The sequence below is a fragment of the Agelaius phoeniceus genome, chromosome Z (assembly GCF_051311805.1).
Source record: "Agelaius phoeniceus isolate bAgePho1 chromosome Z, bAgePho1.hap1, whole genome shotgun sequence".
NCBI lineage: Eukaryota > Metazoa > Chordata > Aves > Passeriformes > Icteridae > Agelaius > Agelaius phoeniceus.
Window position 1 is genome coordinate 71,015,044 of NC_135303.1, and position 19,218 is coordinate 71,034,261.

Here is a 19,218-nt window from a genome sequence, read left to right on the forward strand (position 1 = left end):
ATCCGTACTTTTTCTTAGAAAAAATTGGCTGGTTGAGGAAGGAAAACTCTTCTTGCATATTCAACTTTCAGTCAGTTGCTCAGCTGAAAATGAAATAGTTATTGAACTGAACTGGTTGTACAGAAATTACAAACTCCCTTCTGCAGGAAGAGTTGTTAAGGACAAAATCTCTTTTTATGACTTAAATGAATGATTTCTACTTTCTTAAGAACTCTAGTAGGAAGCATTTCATATGGTCAATAGTTTTGACAGAAGTAAGTTGAGTCTTCATTGAAATTTTGCCTGTACATTTATATTTGGCTCGGGTTTTTTTAATTTATTTTCAGACTTTGTAAGTAAATTTTAGTAATTTACCAGGAAATGTATTTTGTACATTTTACTTTAATATAACAGCTGTTTCAGTATTCTGGTGTGTCATGTATTTCAGTAATTCCATATGAGATCTTCTTTCCTTTCACAAGTTAAATATTCTCTTCCCATCCTGCTATCACTGTGAACTTCACTCTGAAAGTGGTGCAGAATGCAAACTTAAATGGTTAGTTGAAGGGCCCTGCTCTGGGCTGAACAGAACTATTCTCACCTTTCTTAGAGATGCAGGTGGCAAAATCACTATATTAAAGAAGAAAGAGCAGTTCTTGTAAATAAACACACTAAAAAAACACAGAATTGCTGATACTTCGGGTCACTTGATAACTGAAAGTACTTTTTGTCCAGTTAATACAGTAAAATGTTAGATTGGTACTACAGAATATGAATAAAAATAATGAATTTTCTGCCTGCTTTAATCTTTTTTCCCCCACCTCTTTCAGGAGTGACAGTTCATTCAGGTTCTTTGTGTTCTTCTTTGTATATATCTGTCAGTTTGCTGTACATGTACTTCAAGCTGCAGGATTTCAAAGATGGGGAAACTGGTGAGTACTCTGTTTGCCATAGTGTTGTACTGTCTGTAAGACAAACACTCTTACTTGAAGTAACAACTGCAATACAGTCCATGTTTTCAAAGGAATAATCTTGTGTTCACTAGAATGTTACGTTTAACTCTCAAAAGAAAGCATTTTTGGAGTGCTCTTGACTAGGAGAAGTGGGTGAAACATATCCAAGGAATGTGAGGTACTTCTGTTATTACTGGGCTACTCAAAATTTTATCCTTCAATTTAAACCACTTTGAACTTACTCTTTCATACACTACCTCCTCTATTTTGGTGGTGTAAGGAGTTGTTACTCATTCTGTATTTAAGGTAAAGGAAAGCAAAAATTTAAAAATCAATAATATATTGTTTGCATATTTTTCGTATTATTAGGTATTTTTAGTTATATACTTGCTTCTTATTGAGAAATTTATGGCTAAAATTTGTAGAACAACTTAACAAGGCATTTGGGTGAATATTGGATATTATTTGAAAAGTACATTGGTTAGAGTCACATTCATATTCTGCAATAAGTTGATCTTTCTTTTAAATGTTTGCAAATATATAAGCTTTTACATGAAGCTTGTATGTATATTATCTTTTATTTGAGTCTTTGAGGTCTAATATTTAGATTTTACAAGGAGAAACTATGGGGAATCAGTCACTGTCCTTGAAATAAAGGAATTAACTAAAAGCAAGGTTGTAGTAGCCAGCTGGTAACATGAAGAGTCATGAATGGCAGTGCTGTAGTAATGACATTTCCCTCTATCAGTGCTTTTTGCTGCAAACCTCCAAATATATGAAGGGCAGACAAAACAGTATTGCTTTAGAATTGTTATGTAAGGAAAGAGCCTGCTTTTTTTTCTTTGGAATCCTCTATTGCTTATTCATCCATGTCTGGGAAGTGTGCTTTTAAGCATACTTGGGGAAGGAGTATTGAAATTAGCCAGATAATCAGAAAATCCTAATTACAGCTTAGATTTTGGGGTTTTGTGGTAGATTATAGTGGCATACAGGGGATATCAAAGCAGTGTGAAGCAGGTAGGGGATAGTTTTAAGGTTTGAATTTACATAATTTTTTGCTAGGGGATTTTTTGTGGGTTTTTTTTTAATAACATGGAAAAATCTTATTCATCTTAATGCATGGGTTTTGTTCATAAGACAGCTTGCTTTTTAAATTTTCAGGTCTGAAACTGTTGGTGTTTCAATTTTGAACAATGGGGAAATGCTTGAAGTAGATACTTATATAGCAGTTTTTTTTCTATTAGTTCATCTGATGCTCTCTACTTAAAAGAAATATATTTACCTCAGATGAGAAAGCATCACTGTGGATACAATTAAATGAGTCTTCATATAGAAGCTGTGTATGTGTGGTATTCTGTTCTGTATTTATAGAAGTTAGAAACTATCTTTTTAGGGATATTTTCTCATCTGTGAATTCATGTAGTCTTGAATCAATCCGAAATGACAATGAAGAAGCAGCTTTCTAATTTCTCCACAATTTTACTCAAGGACAATAATATTTGCTACAACTTTTCATACAATTTCACTGCATTTTCTGTGAAAAAAATGGAAATTAAACTTTAAAAGCATATCACAGAACCAGAATATGCTTATGTAAAATTTCCATTATTTTTCTTTAAAAATACTCAAAATGGTTAAGAACCAGGAGGTTATGAAATTTACTTTGGTGAGGGTATCTGATTAAATGGTTCATGGGCTGTACTAGTAAAATTTGTTATTTCTCATTCCTTCAGTGGGTGGATTTCATCTCTTACTGGACTTAATAAGAGTATTCCTGTTGGCATTATGATGATAATCATAGCTGCACTTTTCACAGCATCTGCTGTTATCTCACTAGTTATGTTTAAGAAGGTAAGTTATGTATTATTCCCCTCTTTTGTTTCCTATATTTGATTTGGATTTTGCTTTCTGTCTTGAGAGAGGTACTCTCTCACAAAGCAGTGGGGATTAAATTACATTCTTCAAGGTGAGCCTTGCCTATTAACATTTGTACAGTTTTGTTTATACTGTTGTGGAGGTACAAAATGCTGTTTGTACAATGCACGTATTTTCTGCAAATGGGGAATGATAGCTCTGAATTAGAGAACCTGAGAGGTAACCCCACCACAAAGGAGTAGGTGAAAGCACTGAACACTGTGATTGTAGCTGTACATGCCAGGTTGTCCATCAGGCACAGAGAGGCATGACTGAAATGATTGCTAAGTTACAGCTCTTACCAAAATCATTCCCATTAAAATCAATAGAAGAGAGAGATGCTTAGCACCTCAGAAAAGGATTTTTATTTCTCTATCTCCATTTTTTAATATTTTATTGCCAGCTAATGATGCAGAAGCATGAAAACTCAAGGACATAAACTCTTTCTCTATGGTTACTATGGTGAATTATTCCTCTGGTTATTAAGCAGAGCTATTGGTCATCACACTAGTTCTGCAAATGTGTAACTGTGTAATAAGGATATTTTGAAATTTTTAATATTCAGTCAGAGTGTTGCTTACTCCTGTTACCAATCAGAGTAACTAAAATGTTTCTAAATATTGTTGTAAAGAAAAATTCACCAAATATACATCACACATTTTAGTGACCATGATGAGACCCCTCTGAACTTGCAGATAATTACAGGTAACCCCCACAGTCAAATTGTGAGTGCAGCAGGACAATGAAAATTTCAAAAGTTTGTGGGAAAAAATTCCATGTTCTCATCTCTATATTCACTCAAAGACACGAACAAATCACATTTCCCCACCTCACAGCTCCGCTTTGCATTGAGACTTTGCTGTTGCTCTGCTAAGAAATGGAAAGCATGGCACCACTTTCTCAGTGCTTTTCCCCTCCATAGGTGCACGGGCTGTACCGCACGACTGGCGCGAGCTTTGAGAAGGCGCAGCAGGAGTTTGCCACGGGAGTGATGTCCAACAAAACTGTACAAACTGCTGCGGCCAACGCCGCCTCGACAGCGGCCACCAGCGCAGCCCAGAACGCCTTCAAGGGTAACCGGATGTAGAGAAACAAAGTCACCCCGGTTCTCCTCAACTGTTCTTTATTTCCCAGTCACTTACTGTATTCCCTAAATGCCTAGATCAAAATTCACACAGCATGTTTGTTTCTTCTACAGCTGTGCATGGGTTAAATGGGAAATGGTTGGTTTATTTTATTATAAATTTATTTATTTTAAGAAGAAAACCAATTTTCCCCCTTCTTTAACTTGTTGAATTCTGCAGTGTAAAGCTTTACATATTTTATGGAGAATAAATAATTTCAACAATTGGCCTGAGAATGAACTCTGGTATATAATGATCAAATCAATGTAATAAGAATCTGGAAGGTTTTTTAGCAATTCACACCAGGGTTTTTTTTTAAGTTCAGGAAAGCAGTTTGGATTATTTTTCTTTGCAAGAACTGACTTCCCTATTTCTGCCATAAGAAGTGGGGTAATAAGTGGTCAGTAAGAAGTGACTGAGAGATACAGGTTTGACTATTGTTTTTGCACTTTCAGCAGCTGCTGGGGGTCAAATACAAGTAAGGCAGAGAGTATAAATTCTTTTCTTATTTGGTTTTGTTTTCTTTTTATTAGGTAAGTCTTTTGATATAAACCTGTAAGTTTGCATGAATACTGTTGAGTTACCTGATCTTGTTTAAGTAGTGTTTTGGTCCAGAATTTACCTGTGCCACTTTATAGCATTTGTTTGTATGTATTTCCATGGAGTATTCTCTACCTGTGAGAAATTACTATGGGGCATAAACATTCTCTGTAATAGAGTAGTTCAGTTTAAGGAAGTTAACTGGTGATTTCAATCACAGAACTAAATGATTATATATTTGCTATTTTTAACTTCAGTATTCACATATCCCCTGTCCCTCTTCTATGTGCCGTGGTATTTTTGTTTTATTTGGGATTATTTTTGTTAGTTTTTGTTTGGATTTTTTTCAAGTATAGATTTATGTTTAACAGTGGTACTAAATCTCTATCCTGGACAGTCACTCTGTTTACTGCCTGTCCAAAACACTATATATACAGTGTTTAATTTTCTAACAGGTATATTGTCTAAAACCAGGCTCTTGAAGCAATGGCATTTAACAGATACTTGAATGAATTTTAATATTAACTCAGCCATCTCTGTGATGTGATTTAAGCTATAGAAAAAAGCTTTTAAACTATTTTGATTTGGCAAAGGGAGAGATGTTTATCTTTATTAAAGTTAGATTTTAACTCATTGAATTGGAGGCCTAAGAGGTTAGATTGATGCTGTGAAACTAACAATCCATAATGGTACACATACCATCACAATATTCTAGAATATAATACAGTCAGGACGTGGTATAGTATGAGTTTCTCTGCTTTGAAGACCTTACATTTTTGGATTGCCTTGTATGAGACTTACATACAATACTTACACAGTTTTTCAAACTCTTCCAGGAAATGGAAAAATGACATCCCATAACCTGTGTAAGTACACACCATGGCTGAAATTAATTCAGCTCTTAAGGTGAATGATAACACAGCATAAAGTTCTGAGGCCCCTCCACATTCTGAAAGTGGACTGAATTTCAATACACTGTATTCTGCTTCAATACACTGTATTCATAATAACAGAAGCTCATTTAAAAAAATACTCCCCTAGCTTAATCCCTGAATCAGTAATATACTAGCATGAATTCTCCTATTAGTCTCCTTTCATTTACTAAATTCTTTAAACCACAATTGAATTTGGAAAAGCGTTGTAGTTTCACAGATGCTGAAGTTCACATTAATGAATATACTTGCTTAAATATTCTATCTAACAAGGCTGTTAAAATGTCATAATAGTGGACATGCTAATATTGAATTTAAATTTGCGTGGAATGTTTTTTAAGCTTTCCAGATTAAAGTCACTGCTGTTCTCTGCTGAGATTGGGGGACCATCATTCTAGAAGCTATATATCAAGATTGTTCTTTTCATATTTTAAACTTAACTTAAGGGTTGTATCTAGGAACTCAGCTATGGACTACTTTTAAATCTAAATTTTGGTATCTCTTGGATTGGAATCATAGGGACATCATCCTTACAATTTAACTGAAGTTGAAGATTGCATAATAGCATAGAGTACCAGAAAAAAACACCAAACACATTAGGAATAAAACCTGAATTTGACAGGTAGATTTTTTTTCTCAAATGTTTGAAGGGTCTTTGAGAAAACATATGTAATGTTCTGTGTATAAGAATTGTTGAATTGTAATATCATGGGTTGAATGTACAGATTTAAGCCTTCTGAGTGAAATTCAGGGTAGTGTCACATGTGAATTCTTTAAACCAGAAATCTGTGACACTTTGCAACCAAAAGGGAGGAAAAAGTTTGTTTAGCTTTGATAACAGAAGGCTAAAATTTGTTAAAAATATTTTCTATCTAACAAAAATAAGATTTTACAATCTCTTATTAATCAGAGTATGGCGCCCACTTGAGTTGTCTTTTTGTAGTATTGTGACAGAGTAAAAGGTATGAAGTTTAAACACTGGAATGTCAGTAGTCTTTGATTTGTAATTTAGGAGTTGTTTTTATTTATCTGAGGATGTTTGTATATTTTGTAAATTACTAACAATGTTTAGCCATCCTGGTGAATGTCATGGTTCTGTACAAATGCACTTCTTCTGTCCCTCTGTTGCATGTCTGGGTAGTTCAGAAATTTTGTATATTTATTGTATTAACACAGTGTCATAGAATAAAAAAATACTTTTTTCCTAGGTGTTCGCTCTGTATAGTTTTGACCAATAATGGGGATTTTTCTTCTAACAGTCAGGGTGATGTGCAGGGAGGATGATCTATGTAAAAGTCTGACTTGCTTTTTATAATTCTGTATATAAATGCTGTATTTCTGCTGAAATAGTGAAGCAAAATGTCCACTATCAATAAATCTGGTTATAGAGAATTAGTCTACTCAACTGTTACGAAGAAAATTCTTAAAATACTTGCAGTTTACCTTCTTGTGCTGTAAACTCACAAGGGTTAAAATTAAACATGCTCTGTCATGACTGAATGGAATTCTACAGGTATTAAGTGACTCTTAAAACATTATTGAAAGTAAAATGAAGTTGCTGAAAAAAGCTTTGCCATGGTAGTATTTATTTTCCTAATTTCTGCCAGTGAATCAACATTTCTGTGTTACTGCCGTCCTGCTCTTTCTTTTTTTTTTTAGTCACTAGCACAATCTGTTGATTTTTTTTCATGTAATGTCAGTTGCAGCACCTGCTCTCTAGAACTCATCTTACTACTGGGTTTCTTCTGAAGGGCTGAGTGACTTCATCATTGACTGTGATGTAGGTAAGTTTGCAAATGCACAATGCATATTCATGCAGTGATACAGTGAACAGGGCTCTGAGGTATGGTCAGGATTATTTTGGGAGATGGCAGACGTGTTTTTGAAGACAGTTTCACATGCATGCATCAGTCAGTATTGACATTCTTCATCCACTTGATCTTTGTAATTTACAGATCTAGAATGGCAGTGTCAGCAGACTGAAGGAAGAGGTTTTGTACTTTCTTGTAAATGTAAGCATGGTTGTGCCATATGATCCAGTCATGTTTTATGTTTAGAATTATTACGCAATTTTAGTGCTCTTCATGGGACATAATTCCTCTGGTTTGCTTAGATTACTTTCCTCAAGAAGTTGTAAGCATGGAGTTGGAAAAGCATGCACACATTGAGAGAAAAGCACGGGTTAAGAGAACTGTTATTAAAAATATTCAGTGATACTTCTGGGAAGATATTTCTGCCAAGGAAAAGGCACACACCTAGAAAGTAATATTCTGGTTATTAATCTGTAGTACAGCACAGTAGGTCAGATAATTAATTAGGTTTTACATTAAAACATGTATGAATTAGTTTATACTTTTTTTCTACAAATTAATTTTATGTCTGCAAGTAGCTTTTATTTTCATAATTAGAAAAATCAGGAAGATTGACAAAGGCAGTAATACAGATCTAGCTCAGCAGCAAAAGCCAGTGAAACTTTATACAAGGATTAAACTAGGTACAATGTCACATGATACTGAGGGGAAAAGAAAAAAGGCATTGATAGGGATGTGTAACTTGTGGCTCATGCTGCCATACATTTTGTTCTGGAAAAAAAAATTCCAGCAGTTTAACAGAAGAATATACTGCTCAACTAAAATAATGCTTTTTGTTGGATGAAAGAGATTATATGGAACAGTTGTGATTTCAATACAGTCTCTCAATACACTTGAAGCTTCCTGTTGACTAAGTAATGAGTGTATGTGTATATATATAAAAATAAGTGTACTGTCCCACTTTTGGTGAGTGCTCCTTTATGTTCCTGTTACATTACACTCAGATGTGAAGGAAAATACTCCAATACAGAGGAGCTGCTCTTTACAGCATTGAGAATACCAGGTTTTACTTTATATCCATGATTTAAGAAGGGAAACCTCCAGCTGGAGAGATGGGAAGTATTTGGGACTGATTTTTATTAATAAAGTTTGAGGCTGTATTAGTTAAAACAGGGCTGGTGCAGGCCTGGAAGACAGACTGGCCTCAGTTACTTGTGGCCCTGCACTTGGCTTTTCTGCTCTGTGACCCTGTACAGCTGGAGTTGGGTAGGCAATACTGGCTGGAGCCCAGACCACTGTACAGAACAGCTGCCTCTGACCACTGGTGCCTCTGTGGCATCAGCTGCTCTGCCACTGCTCCAGCTGGCAATGCTGCTAGTAGATTTTATCATGTTTCTAGCCTAATTAAAGAATTGTGTACGTCTGAGCTGTAGTCATTGTACACATGCCAAAGCATGGTTGCTGTTTTTTAGTGCAGAAGTGTTGTCTTTGCTGTGGCTGTATTTTTTTAGAAGAATGCATGATGTTCTTTTTAGAGGAGTGCATGATGTTTTCAAAGAAAAAATACATATCCTGGGTTGGGCAGTGGGGTGACACTTTTTGTCCAAGGTAAGAGAACAACCGGAAGTAGTCAGAATATAGAATCACGGAATCAATTAGGATAGAAAAGACCTAAATACTCCTGAGATCATTGACCCCACCCTAAGACCTCTTGTGATTAAATCTGGCATTCTTTCTCTTTTACCTTGGTCAGACCATGTTACTGATCCCACCGCATCTGAGTGATTAAGCCAGTTACAGATATTGATTCCTATGCTCTAAGAATTTCATTAATATGCAGATATTCCAAGTAAAAGGCATTTGTTTGAAAACAAGCTTTCAGTGAACTGCAGAAAAAGACAACATCTTTATATTCCTGTCACTCTAACTCTGATAATAGACATCCACTTTGTGATTGCTCCACTATTCTAAACCCAGCTGGAGCTTGGAGAACAAGTTACAAGAATACAGAAATGTGTAACAATACACACAACTGGAGACCTGAACTCTGTGCTACTGCCAACTCCATTAACTTTACTGAAAAAGGAAGGTAATATTTTTAGCTGTTCAGATCAGTACTTCATAATTTCTTTAAGCAGTGTTTTATATTTGGAGACTAAATGCTCTATCTATACCTGTTTTGAAATTCATAAATTGATGATGGTAGTGGTGCATTCAGTGGCATCTATCCCTTAACTTCTGGACTATAGATGTTACAAGCTGTAACTAAGAGCTACTTCTCTGAAGTTTAGGAACTGTTGGAAGTGTAATTAAACTACACATGAATAATATATAAATTCAATAAAAGTGGACCATTGTAACTGACAAATAAGTGACATGCTGACTTTTCTTTAAACTACTGAAAGCCTTGCTCCTGGTTCTACTATTGACTGGCTTTGTAACACTTTTTCTTGTGTTTGTCACTTAGCTGAAAGCTAAAACACACTGTGGCAAACATAATTTTAAAAATCTGTGTATGATGAAGCAATATTTGTTTTAGAACTGTTACTACCTTTTTTCATGAAAAAGGAAATGCAGTGCTTTAGTTGCAAAATGAAACACATTTTGTCAGAGATATATTCAATTAGAAAGTCTCTTTAATGCAACCGTATTGTATAACACATAGTTACAATTTCAGATCACATACTTCTGATCAGTAAGCAATAATAAGTGTTTAAGTCAGATGGGAATCTGAAATACATCATTGGACTGGGATATTAAATGCTATTAAAGCTATATTCAAAGCTCACCTTGGCTCAACTTGTCCAATATGTTTGTATTAAGGTAGTCAGACTCCTGTTAAAAGTTCAAAAACTCACATTTAATTGAATTTTAGATTAAAAAGAAGACATTAGGTACATCATTCATGCTAACAAATGTACATAGTGGTGAGTCAAGAACAGAAAAACAGTACCACAAATAAACCATGGCTCAAAACCTACTCTAGCTGGGTCGCTGCAGCCGCTCTTCCTATACCGAGGAGCTGTGTATGCGTTGCTGCCCTGCTCTGCTTTTGTTGGACTCTGCCCTTTCCTTGAGGTGTAGGCACCAGTGCCCATGGCTTTCAAGGAAGGCCTGAACTCATCTCCATTTACCACTAGGATATGGGAAACTTCAGTGGGGGGGTGGGGGGGTAAAAATGCAAAATGGAAATTATTTGGCTGAAAAAAAATTTCTCAGAATCCAGAGAACTTTATTGAGTAAAATAGATACAAAGGTGATATAGACAACCCAGAAATAGCTCAGTAGCAATGTTTTTTGCAGTGCCATATTACAAATAAAGCACACTAAGAAACCTTGCTGAGCTTTTTCAGCTTTTTGAGTGTTAATGGCAAGAGGTGGACACAGCTTTACACTGGAAGTGTCTGTATTCTGAGTAATTCAAATCAATCTAGAAGATATTTTTGTTAAATCTTCAAGCTGCTATTACTACTGTTGTATTGATCTTCAACATCAGTGATTTTATTGCATTAGGTAATATCCACACCATCAAACTCCAGACACTTCTTCCCTGGGAAGTCCCTTTTCCAATCACTTGTTTAAAAGCAAAAACTAAAAAACCCACAAAAAACACCCAAAAAACAAACAAAAAAACCCCAAAAAACCAAAAAAACAAAACAAAACAAAAAACCCCAACCCAACAAAATAACAAAAAACCCCACAAAACCCATTCCTTGTATTGCACATCTCACACAAGTCTGTGTATATATATATTTTTTTTTTTTAAATATGCTACAATTAAAAGAAAGGTCTATGGCATTTTATTGGATATAAGTTTAAGAAGTTGATGAAACCACAGATGTTTGAAGAAATCTTCAATACCACAAAACAAAGTTAAACTGAACTAATTGGCACACAGGTTTTAAAGAATCCACAGCAAATTCCTCTAGATCCTATGCAGTGCATGTACATTAAGAAGCAGTTACACTCTACAGCCCCCTCATAAAATCAATTAAATTAGCTTTAAGCTGATTTTGCTTTTTTCTTTCCCAGAGTGCCTTTGAAAGCTGCTGCTGAGGTGAACTTCAGGAGCAATTTAACCAGCTGTGAAATTTAATGAGTGCACCCTGCACCTGAAAAACTCATCCAGGAAAAAAAAAATCACTATATATACCACCTTATCACTTGCTAGAAAAACAGAACCCTGAGAAAAGAAATTCTGATTATTTCTCCTCTGTATTTCTTCCCAGCCCGTCTTCTATCTGTACTGTGTGAACATGGATATTCTTGCAAGTTAGTTAATTATGCTGTTGCAGAGCAAGCTGATAATATACCAGCAACAAGCAGAAAAGCTGGTTCTTTTTGGTTACGAATGCAAACAAAAGCAAAATGTGCCACTGAAAGTCTCATTAATACTTAAAAAAGCAAACCCAAACAAAATGTACTATTGAAATTTTTTTAAGCATCACGTGGATCACAGCAGACGTCAGCTAGTAACATGAAGGAAGGTTGTTCATTATTTACCTCTCAACCAGAGCAGAGTGTGCTCTCTCAACCTTTGTAAGGTTTACCCTGACCTGATTCTGGCTAATCAAGTGCTTAAGCCAGTGCAGCATTTTTCACCCTAATACTGTGTCAAGACTTGTTGGCAGTGGTGACCTGGACTTTGGATTGCTACCCACCTAAGGAAGCTAAAACCATACATCTGTTTGGTAATTAATTTTTAGCTGGTTTATATGGTACTCATAAAACTGCTTACCCCCTCTTTTCCAACTGCAGGGCCCCGAGGGCAGGGCAGAGCTGAGCTGGTGGCCCAGGTTAGTGCATGCTCCAGAGGGGGCTCAGGAGGGATGCCTGGAGGAAGCCTTGCTGAACCCCAGGTACAAGCCCAGTGCATGTCCTTCAGGCGTGGGGGATGTGTATGGGGCAATGCCAATGAGACACACAGGAGTGGACAGAGTGTGTGGGCTCTGATTTTCACCCTCAAGCACCACTTTGTGCTGGTAATTTTCCTTCATTAAAATCTTGATTTTTTCAGGCAGTTGGTCCCAGACCATAACTTTTGGAGGGGATTTAAATTCAATATTTAAAGAATAGTGAGTTCCCTGTTTTAAAGTAGAAAATGGTGGATGTGGGTTGCAGGAGCAGGTGAATGCAAGAAGAGGCTGGGTTAAAACAATCCCTTTTTGAATACAGGCAGAAGCTGACCTTGTTGCACTGAATCTCAGAGGTCACCTGTGTATCTGTCCAGCGCACAGAAGGCAGGTGCCATGGGCACAGAGGCACAGGCTGGAGCTGCTCTGTCACTGTGGTGGGCAGTAGGTGCTGGAAGGGGACCCCAGCTCCACCTCTGTTTGCCAATCCTCCAGGCTGCCCCGGGCCCGCCGCCAGGACCGCTGAACAGCTCTTGTCTTGTGAAGCACATCAGCAGTGCCTTGAAAGCAGCTACATACCTGGACAGTAAAGATTTTTTAATAACTAGTGACACATTTTAAGGGACTGACCAGACAAAACCAAGAATCTCTGCTCTGTGTAATAGTGAAGCAACATTGTCACTAGATGATGTTAAACTACCAAGAAATAAGAAAAGGAATCTGAAATTCACCTAGTATTTAATTAGAACTACTCAGATCAGTTATCCCCAATGCTCCTATGGCACAGTTGCATCATTCCTTTGTTTGTTAAAATACCTTACAAACTTGGTATCAGAAGTAGTTCTAGTAAGTGAGACAACACCACAAATAACACGAGCTGGCTTTGAGAAAAAATGGCATTTGTGGCAACGTCTATTTAATTTCTGCTGATTTAGTTGGAAAAAGGTCTACTACTACACAAACAAAAAAACAAACAAACAAACAAAAAAAAAAAAGGAAAAAAATCTTCCCAGCCAAATAGAATTTGTAAAGGCTTCCTGAAAATTTTAAATTTCCTAAAGACTCATGTGTGTCTGGGTCATGAGACAGACGACTGATCTGTAGGCTGGGAATGACGTTTCACTGATGAGAGAAAAGGTACAATGTTGAATTACAATGTGGAATCCACAGTTGTAGGAGAGGCTGCAGCCCAGATAAGGCTGGTGCTGTGGGGAGCTGTTGTCTGCTTGGGATTTCAGAAGTTTTAATAAAGGCTGTAGAAATATTTCAGTTTTATCTGAATCAGGAGAGCCAGTCAAATAACAGCTTCTCTGTCTAGTCAGTGGAAACAGTATTTACCTGCTAAGTAATAAGTTGCACACACCTTGTGTTTTAAGTTTCAAGAGAGGTAAACCTGGCAAGGACTTGATGTTCTAAATGCCTTGAGATTGGTGTAAATGTCAGCTTTGCTCTCTCCAACATAGAGTTAATGTCCAAGAAGGCACTGTACTTCTAGGAAGTTCACTACCAAAAAGCACCTCCATGAAAATGGTACCAAACCAGGTGATGGTGAAGAAATATACACCAGTGAGGGGAGCCCTTGGAAACAAAGCCTCATTAAAATAGGCTTCTTTTTTGCTTAAGAAAAAAAAATGTGCTGGCTTTTATTATTTTAAACCCAAATTCTTCCAAGTGACCAAGGTGGGTTAGGCAATCCGATCAATCAGAATTTTTCAGTTTTAACAACATTCCTGCTATATACATGTGATAACTCACATCCCCAGTCGGATTAATATATTCCACTGTGTCCTGATCACAGAATGAAACTACAAATATCCCCAAGTATTTACATTCTGCTTTCTTGGGATCCTTTCTCTGATCCTCATTGCCCAGCAAAAAAGAAACACCCTTTCAGTAGTTCAGGGTTGGAATGCACGGGGCTCAATCACACAAATGTTAAAAACAGGTAAATGGATCTGCTTGCCCAGTCAATGGAAAGCAGATAAAGATCCAGGTGCTGGTATTTTTCCCCACTGGAGTTAAAGGAGGCAGATAAGGTTTTTTCCTTCTTCTATTTCTTCTTGCACTTTGTCACTGGATGTGGCTATTTCAGCTTGCGCCGAGAAGACCGCGCAGATGAAGGTCAGAACAGTGCCGCCGATAGCTGTGTAGAAAGCCCAGCCCAAGGAGCAGTCTCCCAGTTTGTAAGCAGAGGCATAAGGTCCACAATAGCTTATCGCCTTCTGGCATCCCCAACCTGCAGGGTAAAGTATCAAGCCTAAGATAAGGAAGAGCCCTAGAAATAAAAACAGAAAGAAGTTTTACAAACAATCAGTCTAACACCAGATGCAGCACATCTAGTAATTGTTATTATGGTCACTAATACTCATAATTTACCAGAATTAGGAGAAAACTGCCATCTCATCCATCCAATCTTCCTTTACTGATTGTTCCCTAGTATATGCCATGCAGTCTTTCAACTAAATCTGAAGCTACCCTGTGATTTATGTTGTATGTGAAAGGCTTACTTTTTATGATAATGGCCTAATTCCTTATTTTAATCTCTGTACTCCTCCTACGTCCTTTCCTCTCACACATTATTGCTACAAATACAGAGCATACAAAATATTCAAGCATCTCCACCTACTGCTTATGCTTGCACTTCTCAAAAATGTAGGAATACTTGCATCCACTTTTGATTTTGTATTTAGCTAGCCCTCATTTAGCTTTCTTTAGCCATTCACCATAAACGTGTTTGCCTGTCTTCCTCTGGATTTTGCCTACATTGATTTTCTTGCTTGGAAAAAAACAAACAAACAGAAGACAATAAAAAAAACCCACTCCAAACCAAAACAAAAGAAACCCAAATAAAACCAAAACCACAAAAAAACAGATACACTTCTACTTTTTTGGCCACATTAAGATATAGTAGAAAGATAATACTGCCAGTTCACTGAGTGAATACAGCAGTTCTCATAACGGAGAGTCACCCTCAAACAAACAGATCCAAGTACCCATGGCCAGTGCATACATAACCCTGGGATCCTCCAAACAGCTGACTAACTACTTTAGAAGGAAAGCACTTTCCCAGTGGTGACAGGGGCAAAAGCCTCAACTCCCCATCTTGCTAAGCACCCCCAACAGTCTGGTGTGCCTCAGGCTGGAAGTGAAAAGCACAGACTAGTTGTTCTGCCCATGCAACTGTCTCTCATATTCAAAGGTTTCTCTATGAAGACCTTTAAACAGAGAAGGGCTTCATTAAGGAAATTGAAAGTCACATTAGTGTCCCTGCACACGTCTTTGAACAAAGAAAGGAGATTTAATCAGAATGTCTAATATGCTAGTGGCTACAGTGCTTTCTTATGGGCACTAAAAATAATCACAATGAATTAAACACATACCTCACTCCTACAAGGAATGTAAGAAGGAGCTAAGCATAAGAACAGCTCACAGTATCAAAATTTGCTTTCTGTTTACCTTAAAAATTTACTTACAAGAAAAGGAAAATTGTGAAAAACAGTTTTTGTTTAAATGCAGTCAGTTCATCCAGAAAATTAATATAGCTTCCCAGTTCCCATAAATATTTCTGATTTACATTTCAGGCACTTTAGAGCCCTTTATTTAACCTGGTACGCTGATGAAAACAGCTGCTAAAAGTACTGTCACCTTCTAGAAGCAAGCTAAAAGTTGTACACTAAAACCAGTCTTTTTTTTCTTTCTTGTAACCAAGAGAATACAAAGAACAGGTTTAAAGACTTGTTTTCATCATCTTCCATTCAGTTAGACCAGCAGTTAGACTTCTCTGCAGTATGTTAGGGTTCCTTAATTGTTTGTTCAAAGAAATTTGGCAAGATGCATGAAATTTTCCTCACTAACAATGTGGGTCCTATAAGCAGTTAATTGACACAAAATGCAAAAACCATCATCCAACTGTCTAAAATTAATGTCTGTGAATGCCAGACATTTCACAAAAGAAAGTCCTTCCTCCAGCATTTTTCTAATGATGACACAACACCATGGGCATGAATGACCTAAATGTCATTACTCTTTGGGGCGGCAAAATCCATTAGTGAGTGATATCCGTTCTCTGTGGAGGGATTTCATCACTGCTTACATTTAAGAACCAGTGACAAATTTCATGCAGTGTTTCCTGGCTGGTTGGCCAAATACATTAAGTATAAAGTATTGCTTTATCTTGGACAGACCTGGATAAGCTGTGCATTCATCCTGCTGAGCCCTGCAGCCATTTCAGACTAAACACCAGCAGTTCCTTCTCCTCTATTCATCACTAGTTTCCTGTTCTGTGCAACCAGTATGACCACACTATGTATCTTTCTGACTGCACATTGGTATGGGCCAGTTGCTGCTCTCTCTAACGATCGCAAGCCCTTTGGTAGGTAAAAATCATCATCACTGAATTAAGAAGCTGGATCTGAAATGCCAGCATAGCTGCTGCCAACATGGAAGTTTTTTAAGTTTATCACTCCATCACTCACAAACCTAGACAGCCTGTGTTTTAACAGCAAACCCAGCTTACGGCTGGCTGAGTGGCACAAACAGGACCAAGAAGACACATCCATCACTTTTTATCAAAACTAGAGCACTGAGCGACTCCTGAAAGCTACTGGTTCATGGAATGTATGCCCCAAGCTGAAAAGCCATTACCCAAAATTCAGGCTCTCAAAAGGCACAGCACTGCTGCCAAATGTAGTCATTAGGACTTTACTGACTTAGACCTTTTTTTTCAAAAGTACAGAAAAATTCCTGGATATATAAATATAATAAATATATAAAAAGCCACAATTTGATAAACTTCATCTATTTTCTCACAGATGAAAACAAAATCTGGAGGAAAGCCTTGACTATGGATTTGAATACAGTTAGAGTATATACCTGATTTCAGACAGCTAGCTTTGTAACTCCTATACTGGACCAGCATAATGAACAAAAGTAGTATTTTTACTACCAAACCTCCTTTCTACTTCTCCATTTCAGTGCAGACAGAAAGTGTTTCATGAGCCTCTTAGCACGATCTAATATTTATCACAATTTTTTATTTCATTAATAACTGGTTCCTGCTTGACAGGAAAAGTAAATAAAGATGATTCCATTAAGTCAATTCAAAATACCCACAGGAGAAAGGCACTCCTCTGGTTCATGCTAACAGGAAGTGGAGAGGCAGAGGCCCCTCATCACATATTCAGCTCAAAGCTCCCATATCCAGAGCAATGGCTGAGCTGTGCAGGGTCCCTTCCTGACTCTCCCAGAAAGGAGTGTTCAGTTAAAGAGGAGCTTTGCCTCCTGCTACCCAGTCTCTCAGACGAGTCAGTTGCAGAGCCCATCTCAATGACTCCTACAGCTTGAACAAAATATGCTCCACCATGCACTAACAGTGCAAACCATTGCCTAAATTGCCTAAAAGAGCAGACAGCAAACCAAAGCACTTAACTGTTTGTTCAACCACTTCCAGCCAGACACCCCTGAGAAAGATCCACCCCCTCTACTCCTGGAAACATGGATGCAAAGGGACAAGGAGAAAAAAACTATCTTCTGTTGACAGTTTGCCTTGAGATATGTCTAGCAGGAGGACAGTAAATATTAATTATAGAGATTTTTTCTTAATAAATCAGTTTTTGTTTGTCCCTGTGTCTTTGAAGAGAAGCCAATACTCAAGAAAAAGAACAGAGAATAAAAATTGAGTGCTCTGTTTGAACAAGTTTTCTACAATGAATCTTTTCAGTTCTTTGTGCTGCTGTACAATAAATGATTTTTAATTCACAGCCAACTTACCTGTGGAATTATCTCTGTTTGTTCACCCTGCTGGGAGGAACAAATTCACTCTGAAAACATTACAAGCTGTTTTCCACTGTGCTCATCTACAGGCACATCCACAGAGTCCATGCTTGCACTGTTCTAGATTTAACTCCCTCTCTGGGCACAGCTGCACTGCTGAAATTGCAGCCTCTGCTGTACACATACTGTTGTTCCTACTTTTTACGCAGCACAATCCCACTTCTTGAAATCAGTATGATTCTTTTTCAAAATTTCCTTTTTGTTAGTTGTTGCCAGTTCTCAGTTACCTCTTCTCTGAGGAGTCCTCAAAACAGAGGTATGAAAGAATGTCACACAATGTTGCCAGATGCCTAGGCATGACAACAGAAAACTATTCAAATTACTTTTTTACCCAGAGACCTCACCTATAACTCTTCGGTGTAAGTTCTATCAGCAGAGAACATTTTTGCATCTTTCACTGAAGGCAATTTGACCACATAACCTTTTATTATCAGGCCCTAATTACTTACTTTTGAAAAGATGTCTTTGTGAGATTTAGATTTTAATGTTACTATTAGATTACTATGTATCTCCTGATTACAACAGCCTATTAAACATCAGGCATTCTTTACTTAAATTGTGTAAAAGCAACTCCTTTCTCCTAAAACACCAAATCAAAATCTTACAGCACACTGAGAGCATCAGTATCAATATAGCAGACTGCATCACTGTGCAAAATTATTTCAGAAGACGGTTGATTAATGCTTTCTCCTATAGGAGAAGATTTTTTGTATTTGTGCACCAAGAACTTTTCCCCTTTTACAGGCCTGCAGCTGCAGCAAGGTATTGCTCCTCCTGGTTTTTATACACTGCAGCAATGCTGCCTGTCAACATTGTGGAAAACCAACAGACCAGCCTTTCATTGTGGGCATTTTTATGTCACATTATCAGCTGGAGTTCAGATCTGAAGAAAACATTTCTTCTTCCTTGGAAGCAACCCTTGAGACAGGAGGTAGGGCAGAGGCTTGTTTAGCCAGTTGAAGGCATGCTATTTAGTTTTGACAGTCTCCTGTGCAGCTGCTGTTGTGCCATATTAAACAAGAGCGTATACTAACAAAGCCACTTTCCATTGCAAAGCCTGAAACCATCTACTCATTTCCTAGCAAAATAGTAAAAAAGCTTTTAAATACTGCTGAAGAAACAGGAAATTAAGCAGCTGTGATCAATGAGGTGGCACTGCAACAGGCTCCTATGGAGCCGCACAACTGAGCAGCAACATTTTAAGAGAGGAAAAAGAAAAGAGTAAAAGGGTAAAAGCAGGGAGGGACTAACTTTGCAGTGCAGTGCAGGTGGGCTGCATC

General features: G+C 37.3%; 2 protein-coding genes across 5 annotated transcripts in view; one reads left to right on the forward strand and one right to left on the reverse strand.

Moving 5' to 3' along the window:
• The window catches only part of SCAMP1 (secretory carrier membrane protein 1), a 40,723-nt gene extending 33,881 nt beyond the window's left edge, over positions 1-6,842 (forward strand). Inside the window, exons 7-9 of the mRNA XM_054652209.2 lie at positions 810-911; positions 2,666-2,783; positions 3,769-6,842. Coding sequence (XP_054508184.1) covers positions 810-911; positions 2,666-2,783; positions 3,769-3,933 — 385 coding nt within the window. The 3' untranslated portion in view covers positions 3,934-6,842. The remainder of the gene's footprint in view (positions 1-809; positions 912-2,665; positions 2,784-3,768) is intronic.
• Positions 6,843-9,871: 3,029 nt separating this feature from the next.
• LHFPL2 (LHFPL tetraspan subfamily member 2) overlaps positions 9,872-19,218 on the reverse strand; it is a 120,251-nt gene continuing 110,904 nt past the window's right edge. For all 4 annotated transcript variants that reach the window (XM_077171977.1, XM_077171976.1, XM_054652275.2 and 1 more), the window contains one exon: positions 9,872-14,381. In XM_077171977.1, the coding sequence (XP_077028092.1) occupies positions 14,125-14,381 (257 nt within the window). In that variant the 3' untranslated portion in view covers positions 9,872-14,124. The remainder of the gene's footprint in view (positions 14,382-19,218) is intronic.